General features: G+C 41.6%; 1 protein-coding gene across 1 annotated transcript in view; it reads right to left on the bottom strand.

The window, feature by feature from the left end:
• Positions 1–1013: 1013 nt before the first annotated feature.
• Positions 1014–22756, bottom strand: part of LOC121011449 (zinc finger protein 780A-like) — a 44973-nt gene continuing 23230 nt past the window's right edge. Inside the window, 5 exon segments of the mRNA XM_040445862.1 lie at positions 1014–1978; positions 1980–4684; positions 13815–13910; positions 15487–15619; positions 19551–19623. Coding sequence (XP_040301796.1) covers positions 1883–1978; positions 1980–4684; positions 13815–13910; positions 15487–15619; positions 19551–19623 — 3103 coding nt within the window. The 3' untranslated portion in view covers positions 1014–1882.

The following is a 22756-nucleotide window of genomic DNA, read 5'->3' as shown; positions in this document are numbered from 1 at the left end:
ATTTTTTATTTTTTGGGACAGAGAAAGACAGAGCATGAACGGGGGAGGGGCAGAGAGAGAGGGAGACACAGAATCGGAAACAGGCTCCAGGCTCCGAGCCATCAGCCCAGAGCCTGACGCGGGGCTCGAACTCACGGACCATGAGATCGTGACCTGGCTGAAGTCGGACGCTCAACCGACTGCGCCACCCAGGCGCCCCTGATTTAGGATTTAAATACATGAGTATAAATTTCCGAAGAGGTGACAGTCTCTCCAAAGATCTTTACAATGGAGATCTGGTACCATCTTACCCAAATGATCAAATTTAGTTTTACTAACAAAGTAATGACCTGTCCTTACATGTTTTCTGACATGTTGCAATACGACATACAGACATAACCTACCAAGTATTCTCCCCTCAAAACATTTAATCTGAACCTAATGCAGCCTCTAGACCAAATTTCCATTGTACAGAAAATACAAAAGACAGAACAAAGCTAAATGACATATAGAAACAGAAAATCTAAACACATGGCAATTTTCCTGGGCTTCTCATGAAGTCAACATTCTAAAAAATTTTTTTTAAAAATTAAGGAGAAAGTTTTTAGACCAGTGACTCTCTGTAGCACATACCAAAATCTCCTGCAGAACTAGTAAAGATACAGAGGCTCAGTGGGCCTGGACCTCTGTATTTTTACTAGGAGTCACAGATGATTCTGGTACTCCAGAAAATTTTGAGTTACTATCCTAGACTAAAAAAGACTAAAGAGAGCTTAAAACCAAATATAATACATAATCTAGAATGCATGCTATTCAGAAGAGGAACTCCTAAAAAAGGCATTTTAGAGGCCAATGAATGGATAATTTCCTTAAGGGTAATTATGGTACTATGGCTATATATGAGATTGTCTTTATGTCTGGGAGATACATACTGATGTAATAAGGAGTAAAGTACATGATGTCTAAAACATATTCTCAATGGGACAACATAAAATATACAGAAAAATAAATGTCAAATTGTTAACAACTCTGAATCTAGAAGGGGTATATGGGTGTTTATTCTTTCATCTTTTTCATATGTGTAGCAATTTTCATGATAAAGAGTTGGATAACATAAATGGATAGCTTTTATTTTGCTATTCTTTCACTAATATTTAATTTATTTTAACTTCTGGACAGAGAATATAAATTATACCTTTTCTGCCTGTTGCCTTTTATAGACAAATCACTTCAAAAACTCTCCCTGATTCTTCAACAGCTGTTTTCTCAATATCTCCTCACGCACGAAATCCATAGGGTTTCTTTCCAAAATTAACTTTCTGATGTAACTTAAGGGATGAGCTCTTAATGAAAATCCTCACGTGTTCTTTACCTCCCATGAAATTTTATACGGAAGTTATTTAAAACTTAATAGTGAATGGATGATGCTTTTTTAAATGATTCACAATACACTTTTCCTGTCCTCAGTAACAGTAATGCTAATGGAACAATGTAAAAGCTATCCTCTATGAGCACAAGCATGTGCCAAATACTTTTTCAAGGATTTTCTGTGTACTGTAACACATTTATTCCTATAATTGCACTAGTACTCACTACCATTGCCATTATAAATGATGCAAAAAGAGGCTAGACACCTAGTCTAATGTCACATAGGTAGTGAAATGGAAATAAAGCACATGCCTTAGGTAGATGTAGCTTATATTTGTTCCAAGGATAGTTTTTCTCCAGTTGGAGTTTGAAGGCTTTTCTAAATGCATGAAATTAACATACGTAGTAAAATATCTTTCATGATTAGTAAACAATGAACACGATGGCCACCCTGTATTTCTTACATTTAAAGACTCCCTCATCAGAATGTCTTCTCTACTCTAAAGTGTTTGCTGTGACTGTCAATCCTTCCACATTACTTATACTCAAGGAGTTCCTCACCAGTAGGAATACTGTGCTGTTGAGCAAATCTCAGTCCATGATGGAAGGTCTTCCCACATTCTTTTATATCCATAGGGTTTCTTGCCACTGTGAACTCTCTGATGATGAGTAAGCTGTTCATAACCAGGGAAGGTTTTTTTCCCGCATTCCTTATATTCATAGGACTTCTGACGATTATGAATTTTCTGATGTCGGGTCAGCTGACCAGTCACAGTAAAGGCTTTCCCACATTCTTTACACTCATAGGGTTTCAGACCTGTATGAATTCTCTGATGGGCAATAAACACTGACCTAAGTCTAAAGGCCTTCCCACATTCCTTACATCCATAAGGTTTTTCACCAGTATGAATCCTCTCATGTTGAATAAGGTTTGAGCTACAACTAAAGCTCTTTCCACATTCTTTACATTCATAGGGTTTCATACCTGTATGAATTCTCTGATGGGCAGTAAAGACTGAACTAAGTCTAAAAGTTTTCCCACATTCCTTACATTCATAAGGTTTCTCACCAGTATGAATTCTCTGATGTACAGTAAGTTCATAATTATTGCTAAAGGCCTTTTCACATTCCTTACATTCATAGGGCTTCTCACCAGTATGAATTTTAACATGTTGAATAAGGTTTGAGCTACGACTGAAGGCCTTCCCACATTCCTTACACTGATATGGTTTCTCACCAGTATGAATTCTCTGATGTACTCTAAGTTCACTACTGCAAATAAAGCATTTCCCACATTCCTTACATTCATAGGGGTTCTCACCAGTATGAATTCTGGAATGTCCAAGAAACTGATAATGATGTCGAAAGGCCTTCCCACATTCCTTACATTCAAAGGGTTTCTCACCAGTGTGAATTCTCTGATGTACTCTAAGGTCTGTACCACGACTAAAGCTCTTTGCACATTCCTTACATTCATAGGGTTTCACACCTGTATGAATTCGCTGATGTTCAATAACTTGGTATTGATGTCTAAAGGCTGCCCCACATTCCTTACATTCAAATGGTTTCTCACCAGTATGCGTTTTCTGATGTCGAGAAAGTTGTAGGTGAAGTCTAAAAGCCTTTCCACACTCCTCGCATCCATAGGGTTTCTCGCCAGTATGAATACTCTGATGTTGAACAAGATTTGAACCACGATTGAAGGCCTTGCCACATTCCTTACATTTAAATGGTTTCTCACCAGTATGAATGTTCCGATGTCGAGTAAGCTGTGTCAGAAGAGTAAAGGCCTTCCCACATTCTTTACATTCAAAGGGTTTCTCCCCAGTATGCATTCTATGATGTTCAATAAGTCGGTAATGATACCTAAAGGCCTTCCCGCACTCCTTACACTCAAAGGGTTTCTCACTAGAATGAATTTTCTGATGCTGAATAAGGTTTGAACCACGATTAAAGCCCTTCCCACACTCTTTACATTCATAGGGTTTCACGCCAGCATGAATACTCTGATGTTGAACAAGGTTTGAGACACGATTAAAGGACTTCCCACATTCTTTACATTCAAATGGTTTCTCACCTGTATGAATGTTCTCATGCCGATGAAGCTGGGTGAGAAGACTAAAGGCTTTTCCACATTTTCCACATTCAAAGGGCTTCTCACCGGTATGAAATTTCTCATGTCGAATAAGTTGTATATGGAGTCTAAAGGCCTTCCCACATTCCTTACATTCAAAAGGTTTCTTTCCAGTATGAACACTCCGATGTTGAATGAGGTTTGAACCACGACGAAACAATTTCCCACATTCCTTACATTCATAAGGTTTCACACCTGTGTGAATTCGCTGATGCTCAATAAGTTGGTACTGATATTGGAAGGCTGTCCCGCATTCTTTACATTCAAATGGTTTTTCACCAGTATGCGTTTTCTGATGTCGAGAAAGTTGTAGGTGAAGTCTAAAAGCCTTTCCACACTCCTTACATCCGTAGGGTTTCTCACCAGTATGAATACTCTGATGTTGGACAAGATTCGAGCCACGACTGAAGGCCTTGCCACATTCCTTACATGTAAATGGTTTCTCACCAGTATGAATGTTCTGATGTCTAGCAAGCTCTACTGGAAGACAAAAGGCCTTCCCACACTCCTTACACTCAAAGGATTTCTCACTAGAATGAATTTTCTGGTGCTGAATAAGGTTTGAACCACGATTAAAGCCTTTCCCACACTCTTTACATTCATAGGGTTTCACGCCAGCATGAATACTCTGATGTTGAACAAGGTTTGAGCTACGATTAAAGGACTTACCGCATTCCTTACACTCAAATGGTTTCTCACCTGTATGAATGTTCTCATGGCGATTGAGCTGGGTGGGAAGACTAAAAGCTTTCCCACATTGCTTACATTTAAAGGGTTTTTCACCACTATGAAATTTCTGATGGCGAGTAAGCTGGATAAGAAGTCTAAAGGCCTTCCCACATTCCTTACATTTGTAGGGTTTCTCTCCCGTATGAATACTCTGATGCTGAATAAGATTTGAACTACGACTAAAGTACTTCCCACACTCCTTACATTCATATGGCTTATCTGTATTGTGAATAAGAGAAATATGATGAGTATAAGTATGCATTTTTTCATAGCTTATTATCTTTTGACTGATATACCCCTCTTGATGTCTCTGTCGTCCCCTAAATCTATTTCTGCATTTTGAGTCATTTCTACAATTGGAGGCCTTGAGGCCAGGAGTTTTACTTATTTGCGTTATACTCTGTTTGGGCAAATTTATTTCGTAAATATCATTTTCTGGAGATAACTTCTTAGCTCCATAATTTGACTCCAAATCTGAAAGAAAAGGAGAAAGCAAACACATTTTATTTGTCTGTACATACACATGTACAAAATCCATTAAAGAATACATAACCCTAGGGGCGTCTGGGTGGCTCAGTCGGGTAAGCATCCAACTTTGGCTCAGGTCATGATCTCACGGTTCGTGGGTTCAAGCCCTGCGTCAGGCTCTGCTGACAGCTCAGAGCCTGGAGCCTGCTTCGGATTCTGTGTCTCCCTCTCTCTTTGCCCCTCCCCAACCTGCGCTCTGTCTCTCTCTCAAAAAATGAATAACAGTTAAAAAATTTTTTAAAAAAGAATACATAACTCTAAAAATATATAGAGCAAGAAAAATAAAAAAGATATATATTGAAAGTACATATAATATACTTTCAGAGAATTTGAAAAATGATAAGAAAAGCTCCAAAAATGAAGAAAGTTTATGTAAATAAGATGGTGATATTCATAATAGGGAAGAGATTAACTGTGAAATTTAGGTACTAAGTCAAAATCCTTTGGTAGGTTTGTTACAAAAGCTGATGTTCAAGCAACTCAGATGCATAGAATCGGAATTTTTAGGAATAAGTCCTAAAATGCTGTATTTTTAACATCCCTATCAGATAATTCTGATGCAAATCAAAGTTTAAGGGTCTGTACTTAAACTGTTTTTTTTTTTTTAATGTTTATTTATTTTGGGGGGGATAGGGGAAGAGAGAGAGGGAGACACAGAATCCCAAGCAGGCTCCAGGCTCTGAGCTGTCAGCACAAGCCTGACACAGGGGTCAAACCCACGAACCACAAATCATGACCTGAGCCAAAGTCGGACACTTAACTGACTGAGCCACCCAGGCGCCCCTTCTTTTGAGTCTTAAAAAATGAAAATGGTGTCTCCTATAAGCACCTCAGGCCACAGGACTCTCGTATGATGAAAACAGTCTAAGTGAAGCATGAAGTTATTGAAAAAAGGTTCTATCATGTTCTAAGTGCTGAAAGAAGGCAGTGTGGTAGAGACAGGATCCAAAGGATGGCAGTGGCTTCATAGGTGGTCTCATTATCTGTGGCAAGGGTTTTGGATTTTATTGTAAGAGTAAAGGCAAACCATTCAAAACAGTTTAAGTACAGGGGCGCCTGGGTGGCTCAGTTGATTGAGCGTCCAACTTCAGCTTAGGTCATGATCTCATGGCTTGTGAGTTCAAGCCCCACATTGGGCTATCTATTGTCAGCACAGAAGCTGCTTCTAATCCTCTGTCCTTCCCTCTCTCTGCCCCTCTCGAACCTGCATGCTCTCTCTCTCTCAAAAATAAATATTTAAAAAAAAAGAAAAGAAAAGAAAGAAAACCAGTGGGGCTTAACTTCACAAGTTTTTACAATCAGTGGGTAAACTGTACTTAACTCTAGGTACTTTAAAAATCAGCAGGCTTAGTTCTGGGAAAGCCAGAGGTTGATGGGAAATTTGAGTCCCTATCCTTAAAGAGCCAGCATTAACAAACAACCTGCTAAGATACAACACAGAAGCGGCAGTTTTAAAAGTGCCTGCGGTATACATGAAAAACATTTATTTACCAATCTCAGAATGTGTGCTGGAGGTGCAGGGATCTTTAAGAAACTTCTCCAACAACAAAAGAGCTGGCAGGAACCATTCCCTGTGCCACCAACACTTGCCTAGACAGTTGGGAGCTTCAGGGAACCAGTGCAAACACACAACACCGACCTTGCTAGCACTGCATGCCCCACCTCCACATTCTCCTGTGGATCTGCCCCATCAAACCCGCCCCACTCCAAAGTGACTCCTGCTCTGGGGAGGGGGGACGATAACCACACACCCCCCCCCCCCCCCCCCCCCCACACACACATGGGTATGCCCGCGGTTCTGGCAACTGAACCTCATAGCTAGCAACAGTGTGACCGCAGCCCTGGCAGATGGACTGGGGGCAGGCATCTGGTCTGACTGCCAGCCCTGCCCCCCAGGGAAAGCCTCTCAGGGGACAAGGCATAGAGGGTGCCTTGCAGGTTGGTTCAACTACAGCCCCAGCAGACAGGCTGAGAGCAGGCATCTAGTCTAACTGCTGACACCACCACACTATAAGCCGCTGGAGGCCCCAGACTACCCCTTAACAACACCGAGATCAAATCTTGTCCAAAACAGGCTAGGTGGGGCACTGAGGCCAATGGACTGACAGAGGAGGCTCTGCCACAACAGTGAGGCAGAGGCTGAAAAGCATATGGATCTAGTGAACAGGGGACCCTGCACTGCAAGGCACCATGGGACTTCTCTTCTTCCTAAGGCCACTACTTTTAAGATCAGCAGCTGTAACTGACTCTCCTAATATACAGAAGCAAACACACAGAGTTATATAAAATGAGAAGACAGAGGAATATGTCCCAAATGAAAGAACAGGACAAAACCACAGCAAAAAAGCTAAATGAAATGGAGATAAGCAATGTGCCTGATAAAGAATTCAAAGCAATGGTCATAAAAATATTCACCTGACTTGAGAAAAAAGTGCATGATCTCAGTGAGGCCTTCAAAAACAAACAGTAAATATAAAAAAGAACCACTCAGAGATGAAGTACTCAATGACGGAGATTAAAAAAAAAAAAAAAACAAAAAAAAAACAAAAAAAAACCCAACACTGAGGGACTCAAGAGCATATTAGAAGAAGCTGAAGAACAGATCAGCGACCTGGAAGACAGTGTAGTGAAAAGCAATCAAGCTGAACAGCAAAAAATAAAAAAGAATAAAAAATGAGAATAGATAAAGAAAACTCAGCAACATCATCAAGAATAATAACATTCACATTATAGGGATTCCAGAAGAAGAGAGAGAAAAGGGGGCAGAACATTTATTTGAAGAAATAATAGCTGAAAACTTTCCTAATCTGAGGAAGGAAACAGACATCCAGATCCAGAAGGCATAGAGAACTCCCAATAAAATTAACACCAGGAAGTCCACATCAAGACACACAGTAATCAAAATAGCAAAAAAGTAGTAACAGAGGGAGAATTTTGAAAGCAGCAAGAGAAAAATAAATGTTATATAGAAGAGACACCCTTTAAGGCTATTCTGTTGATTTTTAGCAGAAACTTTACAGGCCAGAAGGGAGGGGTACGATATATTCAAAGTACTGAAAAGAAAAAAACCTGCAACCAAGAATACTCTACCCAGCAAAGCTATCATTCAGAATAGGAGAGATAGAGTCTCCCATACAAGCAAGTTAAAGGAGCTCATTACCATTTAAACCAGCCTTACAAGAAACATTAAAGGGCATTCTTTGAATGGAAAGAAAAGACCATAATTAGGAATAAGAAAGTTATTGGGGCATCTGGGTGGTTTAATTGGTTGAGCATCCGATTTCAATTTCAGGTCATGATCTCATGGTTCATGAGTTTAAGCCCCACATCAGGCTCTGTGCTGATATAGTTCAGAGCCTGGAGTCTGCTTCAGATTCTGTGTCTCCCTCTCTCTCTGCCCTCCCCTGCTCAAACTCTCTCTCTCAAAAATTAATAAACATTAAAAAAATTTTTTTAATGGAATAAGAAAGTTAAGAAAGGAAAAAATTTCACAGGTAAATGCAAACATATAATAAAAGTAGTAGATTAATCACTTATAAAACCAGTATGAAGGTTAAAGCACAAAAGCAGAAAAATCAATTATATCTATAAAAATCAGCCAAGGGATTCACAATATAAAAAGATGTAAAGTATGACATCATATACATAAAACAGAATGGGGGGAGTAAAACTTTAGTTCTTTTAGAATGGACTCAAACTTGGGGCGCCTGGGTGGCTCAGTCGGTTAAGTGTCCGACTTCAGCTCAGGTCACGATCTCGCGGTCCGCGAGTTCAAGCCCCACGTCGGGCTCTGGGCTGATGGCTCAGAGCCTGGAACCTGCTTCCGATTCTGTGCCTCCCTCTGTCTCTGCCCCTCCCCCATTCATGCTCTGTCTCTCTCTGTCTCAAAAATAAATAAACGTTAAAAAAAAAAAAGAATGGACTCAAACTTTAGCAACCATCAACTTAATACAGACTGCTATACACATAAGATGTTATCTAAAAAAAATTTTTTTTAATATTTATTCATTTTTGAGAGACAGAGCATGAGCAGGGGAGGGACAGAGAGGGAGGGAAATACAGAATCCGAAGCAGGCTCCAGGCTCTGAACTGTCAGCACAGAGCCTGACATGGGGCTCAAACCCACAAACTGTGACATCATGACCTGAGCCAAGGTTGGCTGTTTAATCAACTGAGCCACCCAGGCAACCCAAGATGTTATATATGACCCTGATGGTAACCACAAAACAAAAACCTATAATAGATAGAAGATAAAGAGAAAAAAATCCAAATATAACATTAAAGAAAGCCATCAAACCACAAAGGAAGACAGCAAGAGAAGAAAGGAAGAGAGAACTATAAACACAACCATAAAACAAGTAACAAACTGGCAATAACTACATACCTATCAATAATTACTTCAAATGTGAATGGACTAAATGCTCCAATCAAAAGACCTACAATAACTGAATGGATAAAAAAGCAAGACCCATCTACATGCTGCCTAGAAGAAACTCATATCAGACATAAAGACACATAAAGATTGAAAGTGAATGCATAGAAAATCATCTACCATGCAAATAGAAGCAAAAAGAAAGCTGTGGTAGCAATACTTATATTGGCAAAATAGACTTTAACGTAAAGACTGTAACAAGAGACAAAGAATGACACCACATAATGATAAAGAGGACAATCCAACAATAGTATATAGTAATTGTAAATATTTATCCACCCAACATGGAAACACCTAAATACATAAAGCCACTGTTTACAGACATAAAGGAAGAAACTGACAATAATGCAGTAATAGTAGGTGGGGCGCCTGGGTGGCTAAGTTGGTTGAGCATCCAACTCTTGATTTTGGCTCAGGTCATGATCCCAGGATTGTGGGATTGAGCCCCACAGCAGGCTCTGCGCTGAGTGTGGAGCCTACTTAAAATTCTCTCTCTCTCCCTCTGTCCCTCTCCCCCACTCATGCTCTCTCTCTCTAAAAAATAATTTTAAAAAATTAGGGATTTTAACACCTCACTTATATCAATGGATAGATCATCCAGGCAGAAATCCAACAAGGAAACAGTGGCTTTGAATGACACATATATTCAGAACATTCCATCCCAGAACAGCAGAACACACATTCTTTTCAAGTGCCCATGCAACATTCTCCAGAACAGATCACATGTTAGGCCACAAAACTTAAAACTACAAAGTAAGGGGCACATGGGTGGCTCAGTCAGTTATGCATCTGTCTTCAGCTCAGGTTATGATCTCATGGTTCTTGAGTTCCAGTCCCACGTGGGGCTCTGTGCTGACTCAAGACTGCTTTATTTTATAACCCGATATATGGTCACTATAACCCGATATATGGTCACTATAACCCAATATATGGACAGCTGGGAGCCGGAAGCCTGCTTCGGATTCTGTGTCTGCCTCTCTCTCTGCCCCTCAATTACTCACACTCTCTTTCTCTCTCAAAAAGAAACATTAAAAACAGAACAAAACAAAACAACTATGAAGTGAGTGCCACTGACCACATTTCAAAGAAAATAGCTCCAACATGGGGCGCCTGGGTGGCTCAGTCAGTTGAGCATCTGACTTCAGCTCAGGTCATGATCTCACGGTTCATGGGTTTGAGCCCCATGTTGGGCTCTCTGTTGACAGTTCTGAGCCTGGAGCCTGCTTCAGATTGTGTCTCCCTCTCTCTCTGCCCCTCCCCTGCTCACACACACACACACACTCTCTCTCTCAAAAATAAACATTTAAAAAAACATACACAAAACAAACTTGAGACTACAAATACACATTCCTTTGTCAATCACACAGAACATTTATAAAAACTGACCATATATTGGGTTATAAAATAAAGCAGTCTCGACATATTTTAAATGAGTGAAATCATTTACTACAGTCTCTGGCCACTAAAATCCTGCTGAAGCTCAACTCAGAGATTATTCATTCCTTTGGAAATGGAAAGCCATACTTGGTTGACCAAAACCACAGCAATCTCTAAAGAGACTGGATGTGATGTGATTCTTCACATGATGCTATTGGAATCCACTGTGAAGCCTTCGGAAGCAAGTCATGAGAAAAATCTTTAAAGCACATGAATTCAGAATGCCATGCTTTAAGTAAACTAGCCTATACTTAGACTCCAAAGAAGAGTAAGAGAGAAAAACCAAAGTAAAAAAAATTAAAATAAATTTTAAGGCACAAAACTTCTTTAGATAAAAAAGGGACTGAAGAAACCTAACCATAAAAAAAAAATAACAATAAAAATAGCAGGGTTTATATTGACTATTTATATTGACTATTTTCCATTAAAAAAAGCAGGGCTTCTGTTTCCGATTCTGTGTCTCCCTCTCTCTCTGCCCCTCCCCCGTTCATGCTCTGTCTCTCTCTGTCCCAAAAATAAATAAAGGTTGAAAAAAAAAAAAAAAGCAGGGCTTTTTTGAGGGGAAAAAAAAGGGGGGGTGGGGCAAATGTACAAGACAAGCCTAGACACAGGCTGTCTTATTAGACAGGAAGGAGTCTCTCAAAGGCCACCAGGGTCATGTTAAAAGGGCTCCAGAGCCAACTCGAAGAGGTTCACACTGGCCAATTGATGGGACAATTTGAGTCAGCAAACATAGTAACAACAGAAGGAAGTACATCAAATATTATAATCCCATGTATTCCTAATCATCATAAAAAAGGAGTCACCTTTGAAAGGACGCTAGGAAACCAACTCATTATTTAGAAAATTAGTGAACAAAGGAAAAGAATACCTTTAATTTTTTTTAAATGTGAGACTGCTATTATATATATTTTTAATTTTGTTAAACACTTATTTATTTTTGAGAGAGAGAGACAGAGGGAGAGGGGGATGGAGCAGAGAGAGAGGGAGACACCAAATCTGAAGCAGGCTTTAGGCTCTGAGTTGTCAGCACAGAGCTCAACATGGGGCTCGAACCCACGAACTATGAGATCATGACCTGAGCCGAAGTCGGCTGGTCAACCGACTGAGCCACCCAGGCACCCCACTATCTTCAATTTTCTATTTGATCTGTATAACTGAGTAACCAAGTAGTAAATAAGGTGATATTTCTTTTTACAGATGCATTCTAGCTAATAAAGAATAAATGACAGAATTATAATATCACCAATTTACAACCTCTAGTGAATTAAGGGACATAGTAACTGACTATCAATGACTGCTAACATCATTAAAACAAGAAACCCAGATACCACATGCCGATGGACTGAAGAATATTACCATCATCTAGGAAAATAGTCTTGCCAAAAAAAAAAAAAAAATTCCCTCAAAAGTTTGATTAAGCTTCTAGACTCAACTATCATTTTACAGGAAATAGGAGACAGTGGAACATGTTCCTCCATATCACCAAGATGCAATCAGCAAAGTCCAGATGGTGTGAAACTACAGGACAAATGATCTGACTTAATCAAGAAAAAACTGTTAACAACAAAATCAAGAACCTTTAATTTGAAAGAGACTTAAGACTTTTTAAAACAAAAGGCCAAACAAAATCAGACTGGAGATGCTCACTCAGACAATAAACCTCTAGAGAAAAACTCTCCTTCAGGGAAGGAAAGGTTTGTGAGTGTGAACAGACACAAAACAGGCTTCCAGGACAACTGGCAAAATCCTAACTCACAACCTGGTGTTTCATATGTGTATATCTTAAAACAACTAATCATGCAATTCTTTGTTTTATGCGGTCTTCTGTATTCTTGTCATGCTTTGTTTAAAGAGTAAGAAATGAGGAAAACTTTCAATACAGATCAGAACATGGCTGCAAGTAACTCTTGGGAAAACATTCTATACTCCTCACAATAACAATTAGGACCTCGTATGATCTGGTCCTGGCCTAACTCCCAGACCGCCCTTCCTGCAATCCTTCCCATATTCTGTTCTAACCTTCTTACAGCTCCCAGTCACACAGAAATCACTTCCATCTCAGGGCCTCTGTGTCTCCCGCTTAGTCTGAGCAGACAGAATGCTCTGTCCCATATTTGTGGCCCGAAACCTTCCTTCACAGTTCTATGCAAGCATGCCTACTTCAGGACACACGCTCTAAGCACCCAAGCCCTGTTATTCTTTCCTTTTTTTTTAAGTTTATTTATTTATTTTTAATTATTTTTAATGTTTTTTATTTATTTTTGAGAGAGTGCCAGCTGGGGAAGGGCAGAGAGAGGGAATAGAGGATCTGAAGTGGGCTCTGAGCTGACAGAAGCGAGCCCGATGTGGGGCTTAAACTCAGGAACCTCAAGATCATGACCTGAGCTGAAGTCGGATGCTCAACTGACTGAGCCACCCAGGTACCCCGATTTATTTATTTTTGAGAGACAGAGAGAACAAGCAGGGTAGGGGCAGAGAGAGAGAGGGAGAGGGAGCAGCCCAAGCAGGCTCCCACCGTCAGTTTAGAGCCCGATGCTGGGCTCGAACTCACAAACCATGAGATCATGACCTAGGCTGAAATCAAGAGTCGGACACTTAACCAACTGAGCCACCCAGCGCGCCCCGCACCGAGCCCTGTCATTCCTACCCCATTACTCCTATATACTTGTCTCCACAGCATGATTCCTGACATTACTGATTTGCTCATGGGCTTACTTATTTAACCCACGTCTTGCCAACTGCAGGTAAAGTCCACAAGAGCAGGGACTCTTATCAGTCATGTTCATTTCACTATACAGACAATGCTGAGCAGTGCTTTGCTGGGAGTGGACACTCGATAAATCTTTGCTGAATATATGAATGCATTTTTTAGACACTGAAAACACATGTAGAAATTTAAATGCAAAAGTAGAGCTGGAAAACAGCTGGATGCAAAATACATGTTAAAAGGTCACACTGGGAAAGAAAACAGGCGCTCACTCCGCTGAAAGGGGAGGAAATAAGAGAACAAAAATGAGAGGTGACTGGCAACAGATGAAGTTCCTTGGAGAGCCCACGCTGTGAGTTTTACTTCCTTCCCGGGTCTCAGGCATTTTTATCTAACAGGTCTTGGGTCTCTGAAGGAATTTTCCAAACCACATCTCAGGGGTGTGAGTCATCTCTGACCCTCTCCTGACCCTCTCTGCCGGCTTCTCCCCTACTCACCTGGGTACCATCCACTTGTTTCTTTCCTCACAACCACCCAAGGCTCTTTCTCTTGCTCCAGTAAGGTAATCACATCTGGCTTAGAAATGGACCTTCCTGCTTAAAAAAAAAAAAATGATGCATGGTATAGAAAAAGAATTTTTTTAAATATACTAAACCCCACAAAACAAAACTTTGGTTAAGACCTGGTTAAATTTGTAATAATTTAAAAGTCAAAATGATACTAAGAAAAGACTTCAGAGAAGGGTTGAGAAGATTGTATGAGAGCAGCTAGGTTAGACAAAGGACTTACGTCATTTAAACTCACATAGGGTCTGTCCTTTGAGAGGAAGTACAATTCAGTGGCTGAGAACATGAACCTTCAAGCCAGACTGCCTGGTGAAAACCCTGTCCTGATACCCAGTAGCAACAGGACCCCAGGCAAGCCATCTAAACTGTGTCCATCAGTTTTCCCATCTCTAAAATGGGGATGATAATAATACCTACTTTATAGGGTTGGTATTAAAATTATTTAGTATATGTAAAACACTTCCAACATTGCCTAGCGGATAGTACTACAAAGTTAATAGTATTTTTACTGTTGTTCTTTATTTTGCCTCCTTAACATTCTAGTTCATTCTTAGTATGTTCATTTCGTGAAAAATACAAACCTTACAGCCTAAAACTACAAAGCAGGTAAAGGAATGTCTGTTAAAGGAAATGGAAATGTGTCCGCTTTGGTTTTAAATGAATTTGGTTGACCCAATCAATACCACATAAATCATAGAGGCTCTTTTGATAGAAAACTCAAAACACTGTTCTTCTTCCAAGTGGGTCAGAAAAAAACAACAACCCAGAACATCTACAGTAATTCTGAGATCAAACACAATATGAAACCTGTCTTAGAGACTGAACATACAGTACATGTCCAAGATTCCTAATTCTGTCCCTTGGTCATTAAGAAAGGGGCAGTGACAGAGAGGGCAGGCGTAAGGGAGAAAGTTCAGAGGGGTGGGCAAGACGCAGGCATTTCATGCACATGCCCATTTTCAACCCAACAAATCCCAAACTATTTCCTTTGGGAACAAGAAGGAACTTGGCTTTTTTTTTTTTTTATGTTTATTTATTTATTTTTTGAGAGAGAGTGTGCAAGGTGGAGAGGGGCAGAAAGAGAGGGAGACAGAGAATCTGAAGCGTGAAGCCTGATGTGGGGCTCAAACTCAAGAACCGTGAGATCATGTCCTGAGCTGAAGTTGGACACTTAACCACCTGAGCCACCCAGGCAGCCCTGAACACATCTATTTTTTTTTTTATTTTTTTTTAAGGTTTATTCATTTTTCAGAGACAGAGACAGAGCAGGAGGGGGGAGGGGCAGAGACAGAGAGGGAGACACAGAATCCGAAGCAGGCTCCAGGCTCTGAGCTGTCAGCACAGAGCCTGACGCAGGGCTCAAACTCACAGACCGTGAGATCATGACTTGAGCCGGAGTCGGACACTTAACCAACGGAGCCACCCAGGCACCCCAGAACACATCTATTTCTTAAAACACAGTCCTGAAATTCATGGTGAAGAAAGCTGATATTCCAGAGAACAGACACTAACAATTTATTAATAATTACAATTGCTCAATACTAATTTTATTGCAAAACGAATTAATCTCTCAAATTAATTAACATCGGGGAAATAGTCTTACCCAGTGAGAGCAGGTGGCTATAGTTCTCCAACATCACGTCCCTGTACAAAGCCCTCTGAGCAGGGTCCAGACACGCCCACTCTTCCTGGGAGAAGCTGATGGCCACGTCCCTGAATGACACAGAGCCCTGAAACTACACACACACATGCATCATGGTGAAACCGAAGGAAACTATTTCAAGGGGAACAGAGAGAGGGGAGAAGAACCACACTGCAGGAAAGGAGTGACTGGGAACTGCGCAGGGTGCCTGCAAGTTCTTGTGGCCTCCCGCTGCTGCAGAGCAAACTTCTTGTGTGCCGTGGGATAACCTACTTACCCCGGCACGTCTGGAATGGATAAAGTAAATGTAAAGTCATATTTCAAGGAGAGGAGATACCAACTTACATAGCCCATGTTTTTAGAATGACAAAATTGGTCCATTTTCCTCACGCTTCCACTCCTAGAGAGAATAAGAGAAGGGCTTAAGCCAAGCTGTGCCTTGGTGCTAAGTGACTTAAATTAATACAACAATCTTTTTGGGGAGCCTGAGTGGCTCAGTCAGTTAAGCGTCTTACTTTTGGGTTCGGCTCAGGTCATGATCTCACGGTTCATGACTCTGAGCCCCATATTGGGCTCTGTGCTGACAATGGGGAGTCTGCTTGGGATTCTCTCTCTGCCCCTCCCTGCCTCTTTCTCTCTCTCTCTCTCTCTCCAAATAAATAAACTTAATAAAAAAAATAGGCACGCCTGGGTTGCTCAGTCGGCTGAGTGTCCGACTTTGGCTCAGGTCATAATCTCGCGGTTTGTGGGTTGGAGCCCCGAGTCGGGCTCTGTGCTGACAGCTCAGAGCCTAGAGCCTGCTTCGGATTCTGTGTCTCCCTCTGTCTCTGCCCCTCCTCAACTCACTCTCTCTCTGTCACTCTCTCAAAAATAAACATTAAAAAAATAAAAACAATACAATTTGTTCCAATTACTTCCTAAAATCCCTCTTCTGTCCCTCTCTGCTTCACACACTCTCCTTTTCCCTCTCTCCCGTCCGCCATACAAATTGGCATCAAATGTGAGGAGTCTGGACAAAATCAAGCTCTCCCCTCAAGCCACAAGGAACACGTTGTCCTCCAAAATATCTCAACAAGAGGGATCCTCTGTTCTCGGGATATGTGACTAGGCCTAGGACGACTGGGCTACTCATCCCACTCTGTGCAGATTCTCCTCCCTTGGTCCCACCTTTCGGGACTAAGAAGGGGTCACATTATCCAAATCAGAACCTCTCTGTGAACTCAGGATTGGGAGAAGTGGGGCAAGGCATGAAAACTGGAAAGGATGTAGATGGAACTGCTCGGCAGTGTTCGGTTTTCTAAGTCCAACAAAGCCAACTGGTTAAATACAGCAGGGCATCCACGTAATGGAATACTAACTAGGAAAAATCAGGTTACAAAATAGGATGCAGAATATGACTATGTCTGTAAAATACATGTGTGTATAGGGGTGCCTGCGTGGCTCATTTGGTTGAGTGACCGACTCGATTTTGGCGCAGGGCATGATCTCACAGTTCGTGAGATCAAGCCCTGCGTCAGACTCCATGCTGAGAGCAAAGAGCTGTTTTGGAATTCTCTCTCTCTCCCTCTGCCCCTCCCCCCACTCATGCTCGCTCGCTCACGCTCTCTCTCAAAATAAATAAACATTTAGGGGTGCCTGGGTGGCTCAGTCAGTTAAGCATCTGACTCTTGGTTTCGGCTCAGGTCATGATATCACGGTTTCGTGGGTTCGAGCCCTGCATCGGGCTCTGCACTGATAGCATGGCACCTGCTTGGGATTCTCCCTCTCCCTCTCTCTCTAACCTGCCTCTACTCGTCCTGTCTCTGTCTCTCTCAAAATAAATCAATAAACGTTAGGGGAAAAAAAAAGTATATCTAATTTCAAACATAGTATCCTGTCATTAGTAAAAAGAACTCACAAGTTTTACTTTTATATTCAGGATATGAATCTGAACTAAGACAATTAACCTCTGAGTGCCTCTGTCTCCTCATTAGTAAAACAGGAAAAGAGTAAGGAGCACAGAGGGTCGTCAGGAAGAATACTAAGAAAAGTCAATGAAAACGCACAATGACACACGTGAACTGCTTGATATGTGCCATCATTATTATTGAGGATAAAGATTACATTTGTTAAAGAAACTCTACTGTTTGCCTTTTTCTCGTGTAAATCATATAATAAAATGTGGCGTAAGGCCTGCTCTTTCTTAGAATGCTACCCTGAAACATTCAGAGCCTCGCCTGGAGAATGTAATTCTTTTTTCTTTTTTAATTTTTTTTTTTTAATGTTTATTTATTTTTGAGGCAGAGCACAAGCAGAGGAGGGGCAGAGAGAGAGGGAGACACAGAATCCGAAGCAGGCTCCAGGCTCTGAGCTGTCAGCACAGAGCCCAATGCAGGGCTCAAACTCACAAACTGCCAGATCATGACCCGAGCCGAAGTCGGATGCTTAACTGACTGAGCCACCCAGGTGCCCCCATATGTCACATATTCCTAATGTCCCTGTTGTATAGAAGGTGAGAGGAATGAGCTAAAATGACCACGCATAAACAAGAGCTAAAACATATCAAGCACTTGCTGTATGCCTGGCACTGCTCCAAGGGGCTTTATACACATTAACTCACTTAAACAGCTTTTTTTTTTTTTTTTAACATTTATTCATTTTTAATGAGATAGAGAGAACAGAGCGTGAACAGGGGAGGGGCAGAAAGAGAGGGAAACAGAATCCAAAGCAGGCTCTGAGCTGTCAGCACAGAGCCCGACACGGGGCTCGAACTCACTGACCAGGAGATCATGACCTGAGCCAAAGTCAGACACTCAACTGACTGAGCCACCCAGGCGCCCCACACAATAACTCATTTAACATTCATTACAAACCTGAGACAGCCAGGAAGCGAACCAATATTCCAACCCAGGCACTCTGGATCCACAGCCCTTAGTTTCTTTTTTTTTCTTTTTTTTTTTTTTTAACATTTGTTTATTTTTGAGACAGAGAGAGACACAGCACGAACGCGGGAGGGGCAGAGAGAGAGGGAGACACAGAATCGGAAGCAGGCTCCAGGCCCTGAGCTGTCAGCACAGACCCCTACGCGGGGCTCGAACTCACGGACCGCGACATCGTGACCTGAGCTGAAGTCGGACGCTTAACCGACTGAGCCACCCAGGCGCCCCAACATTCCTTAGTTTCAACGACACCACACTGCTTCCCAAGGTCCACACAAAAAGAAGCCCCAAACACAACTCAAGCTGCCAAACTTCCACAAGATGTGGCCAGCAATGCAAATTTCAACTGATGGAACTTGCTAGAAAAATCCTGGCTCTTACTGATACCACCTCCTGTTGCTATCACTTCTCCCATTTCTGAAAGCCTCACATACCGAATGAAATAAGCTAACGATCTCTGTTCTGCCCTTGCTTTGAAAAGCAGGCCCTTAAAGAGCAAAAGATATAAGGTGTGTGGTTCCACTTAAACACTAATCTCTTTCTTACCAAATCGGAGTCCCGAAAATAAAGCTTTAACACCAATCGCTGGAGGCTTATTTCCGTGTCATCTTAGAAAAACAGAGCGCCCAAGCAGATGTGAAAAATTTACCCAATGGCTAAGTGAGTATTAAGTGAAGAAATGAGGGCAATGGGGGACCAAATGGCGGGGTATCAATTTGCACGTCTCCCCTACATTTCCTGAAAGGTTACTGGAACCTATATATTCTAAAACCAAAAAAAAAAAAAAAAAAAAAAAAAAAAAAACCAACAAAAAACACAAACAAAACCTTTTTTTTCTTTTTCTTTTAATTTTTTTTTCAACTTTTTTTTAAAATTTATTTTTGGGACAGAGAGAGACAGAGCATGAACGGGGGAGGGGCAGAGAGAGAGGGAGACACAGAATCGGAAACAGGCTCCAGGCTCTGAGCCATCAGCCCAGAGCCTGACGCGGGGCTCGAACTCACAGACCGCGAGATCGTGACCTGGCTGAAGTCGGACGCTTAACCGACTGCGCCACCCAGGCGCCCCAAAAAACCTTTTTTTTCTTAAAACAAATCACGAACTCACCCTTGACTTTAGATGTACAGCAATAATACTCTCATCCTCCTGGGGGTCCTTCTTTGGGATAATGGTAACGACTCTGGGGAAGGAGAAGGAGATGGAAAGTCATGAGACCCCAGGCTTTTCTTGGGAGCGCAGACTAAATCTGAGAGCACACTCCAGGGCCACACCTCCCTTACTTCGCACAAGAAGGGGCGGAAGTAAAAGGAGGAATCAGTCTCCGAGTTCGAAGCTGGTTCCTGGGGACAGAACTCGGAGAATTCGGTGGGTCTCAGCAAGTAGCTGCCCTCGTGGGGGCCCCAGAGAGGCACTTCCAGCTCTAATATTCCCATCCCAGGTCCAGGTCTGGACTCTCCTGAGGAAACTTCCATTCTAGGCTCAGTATCTGACCTCCCTACGGGGGCCACTGCTCTGCTGCAGCCACGTGGCTGGGAGAGAAGACGAAGGAAGCAGCGGGCCAATGGTCCCACTGACACACACCCCTCCACAGCAAAGCACTGCTCAGTGTCCACACGCCCCCTCTCCCCTCAGCGCAGCACAAGGCGCGCCCCCAAGCACAGACTCCCACATTCCTCGTCCGCCACTCGCGCTCGCACAATCTCCCCTCCTCGCTGCACGTTCGCACACGGGCCGCCGAGGCTCGCACACGGGCCGCCGAGGCTCCTTCGCGTGCCTGTCAGCGCCCTGTCCTGAGGTCCTCTCTCTGCCCACCCACACTGGCAGTCCCTCGGGCTGGGGTCCTGATGAGCACAGGCAGCCACTGGTTTCTTCCTCCACCTTAAGGCCTCACCCTACCAGGACAACGACCCCTGCATGCCGGAAGTGGCCGCTAACTCGGCGTAGTGGCCGCTGGGAAATGCAGTCCCAAAGAGGAAATGCCTCAGAAGCCTAGGGTTGGGCGGATGGATTGATCCCGGCAGGCAACCTGGGCCCGCCCCTAAGGGTGCCCAGTGATTTGTGGGAGTTCCAGTCTCCCTGAGTGCGCAGCCGCAGGCTGCTGCTGACTGAGGATTCGCGTGGAAAGAGTATTGCTGCTTCTTAGACCGTCGGTGTAACTTACTTTTCTTTTAATGGAGAAGAATGCAAATGAACACAACTATGAAAGAAGGTGGAATATTATATATGGAAAACCCAAAAGACTCCACCAAAAAACTCAGAATAAATGGATTTAGTAAAGTTGCAGTATACAAAATCTACATACAAAACTTGATGTTTCTGTACGCTAACCACAAACTGAAAAACAAATTAAGAAAAAAAATCCCATTCACAATAGCATTAAAAACAATACAAACTTAGGAACAAATTTAACTAAGGAGGTGCATAAGCTACACTTGATGAAAGAAATTGAAGAAGACACAAAAAATAAATGGAAGGACATCCCATGTTCCTGGATTAGAAGAATTAATATTGTTAAAATGTCCATACCACCCAAAGTGATCTACACATTGGATGGAGTCCCTAACAATGTTCCAGTGGCATTTTTCACAAAAAATAGAAAAAAAAAATCCTACAATTCATGTGGAAGCACAAAAGACTTCGAATAGCCAAAGCAATCTTGAGCAAAAAGAGTAAAGTTGGAGACATCACACTTCCTTACTTCAAATTATATTATAAAGCCGTAGTAATCAAACACTATGGTGCTGATAAAAACAGAACATAGATCAATGGAACAGAATAGAGAGCCCAGAAATAAACCCATACATATACAATCTTCAACAAGGGAACCAAGAGTACATAAGGGGAGAAGGATAGTTTCTTGGATAAATGGTGCTGGGAAAACAGGATATCCATATGCAAAAGAATTAAAATCAACTCAAAATGGATTAAAGAAACATAAGACCTAAAACCCCAAAACCCTAGAAGAAAACAGAAAAACCTCCTCGGTATTGGTCATGGCAATGATTTCTCGGCTATAACACCAAAAGCACAAGCAACAAAAGCAAAATAAAAAAGTGGGACTAATTTAAACTCAAAAGCTTCTTCATGGCAAAAGAAACAATCAATAAAATGAAAAGGAAAACTATGGATTGGGAAAAAAATATTTGTAAACCATATTATAATACAGGGTCAATATCCAAAAAAAAAAGTCCTATAATTCAATAGCTCAAATATATATATTTGATTTAAAAATGGACAAAGGACCTGAATAGACATTTCTCAAAGAAGGCATATAAATGATCAACAGGTACATGAAAGGATGCTCAACACCACTAATCATCAGGGAAATGCAAATCAGAACCCAATGAGATATTACCTCACATCTGTTAGAATGGCTATTATTAAGAGAAGAAAAGATAATAAGTGTTAGTGAAAATGTGGAGAAGAGGGAATCTTTGTGCACTGCTGGTGGAAATGTAAATTTCCAGTGTGCAGTCACTGTGGAAAACAGAATGGAGGGATGTTCAGTGTGGCATATATATACAATGGAATATCATTCATCCTTTAAAAAGAAGGAAATCCTGCCATTTGTGACAACATGGATAAACCTGGAGGAAATTATGCTAAGTGAAATAAGACAGAGAAAGACAAATATTCTCTTACTTATATCTGGAATTGAAAATAGTAAAAAAAAAATCATAGATGCAGAGAGTAAAATTGTGGTTGCCAGGGGCTTGGGGAGGGGGAAACAGGGAGGCGATGGTCAAGCGGTACAAAGTTACAGTCATGCAAGATTAATTATCAAGAATTAACATCGTTAAATATTACTGATAAATATAACCTTGGAAATGTATACAGCATACTGCCTATAGCTAACAATACTGTGGTGTATATTTAAAACTTGCTAAGATGGTAGATCTTGAGTGTAATAATAATAATAATGGGGCACCTGGGTGGCTCGGTCGGTTAAGTGTCTGACTTCGGCTCAGGTCATGATCTCAGGGTCTGTGAGTTCGAGCCCCGCGTCGGGCTCTGTGCTGACAGCTCAGAGCCTGGAGCCTGTTTCAGATTCTGTGTCTCCCTCTCTCTCTGCTCCTCCCCTGTTCATGCTCTATCTCTCTCTGTCTCAAAAATAAATAAACGTTAAGAAAATAAAAAAATAATAATAATAATGCAGGAGGAAACTTGGTAGGTGACGGATATGTCTATGACTTTGATGATGGTGATGGTTTCACAGATGTATACTTATCCTCAAACTCGTAGAGTTGTATACATTAAATATGTGCAGCTTTTTACCTGTTGATCATACCTCAATAAAGTTTTTTAAAGTAATT

This window comes from Herpailurus yagouaroundi, unplaced genomic scaffold (genome assembly GCF_014898765.1).
Source record: "Herpailurus yagouaroundi ecotype Mexico unplaced genomic scaffold, PumYag 194, whole genome shotgun sequence".
Taxonomy (NCBI): Eukaryota; Metazoa; Chordata; class Mammalia; order Carnivora; family Felidae; genus Herpailurus; species Herpailurus yagouaroundi.
This window is presented reverse-complemented; position numbering and strand designations above follow the sequence as displayed.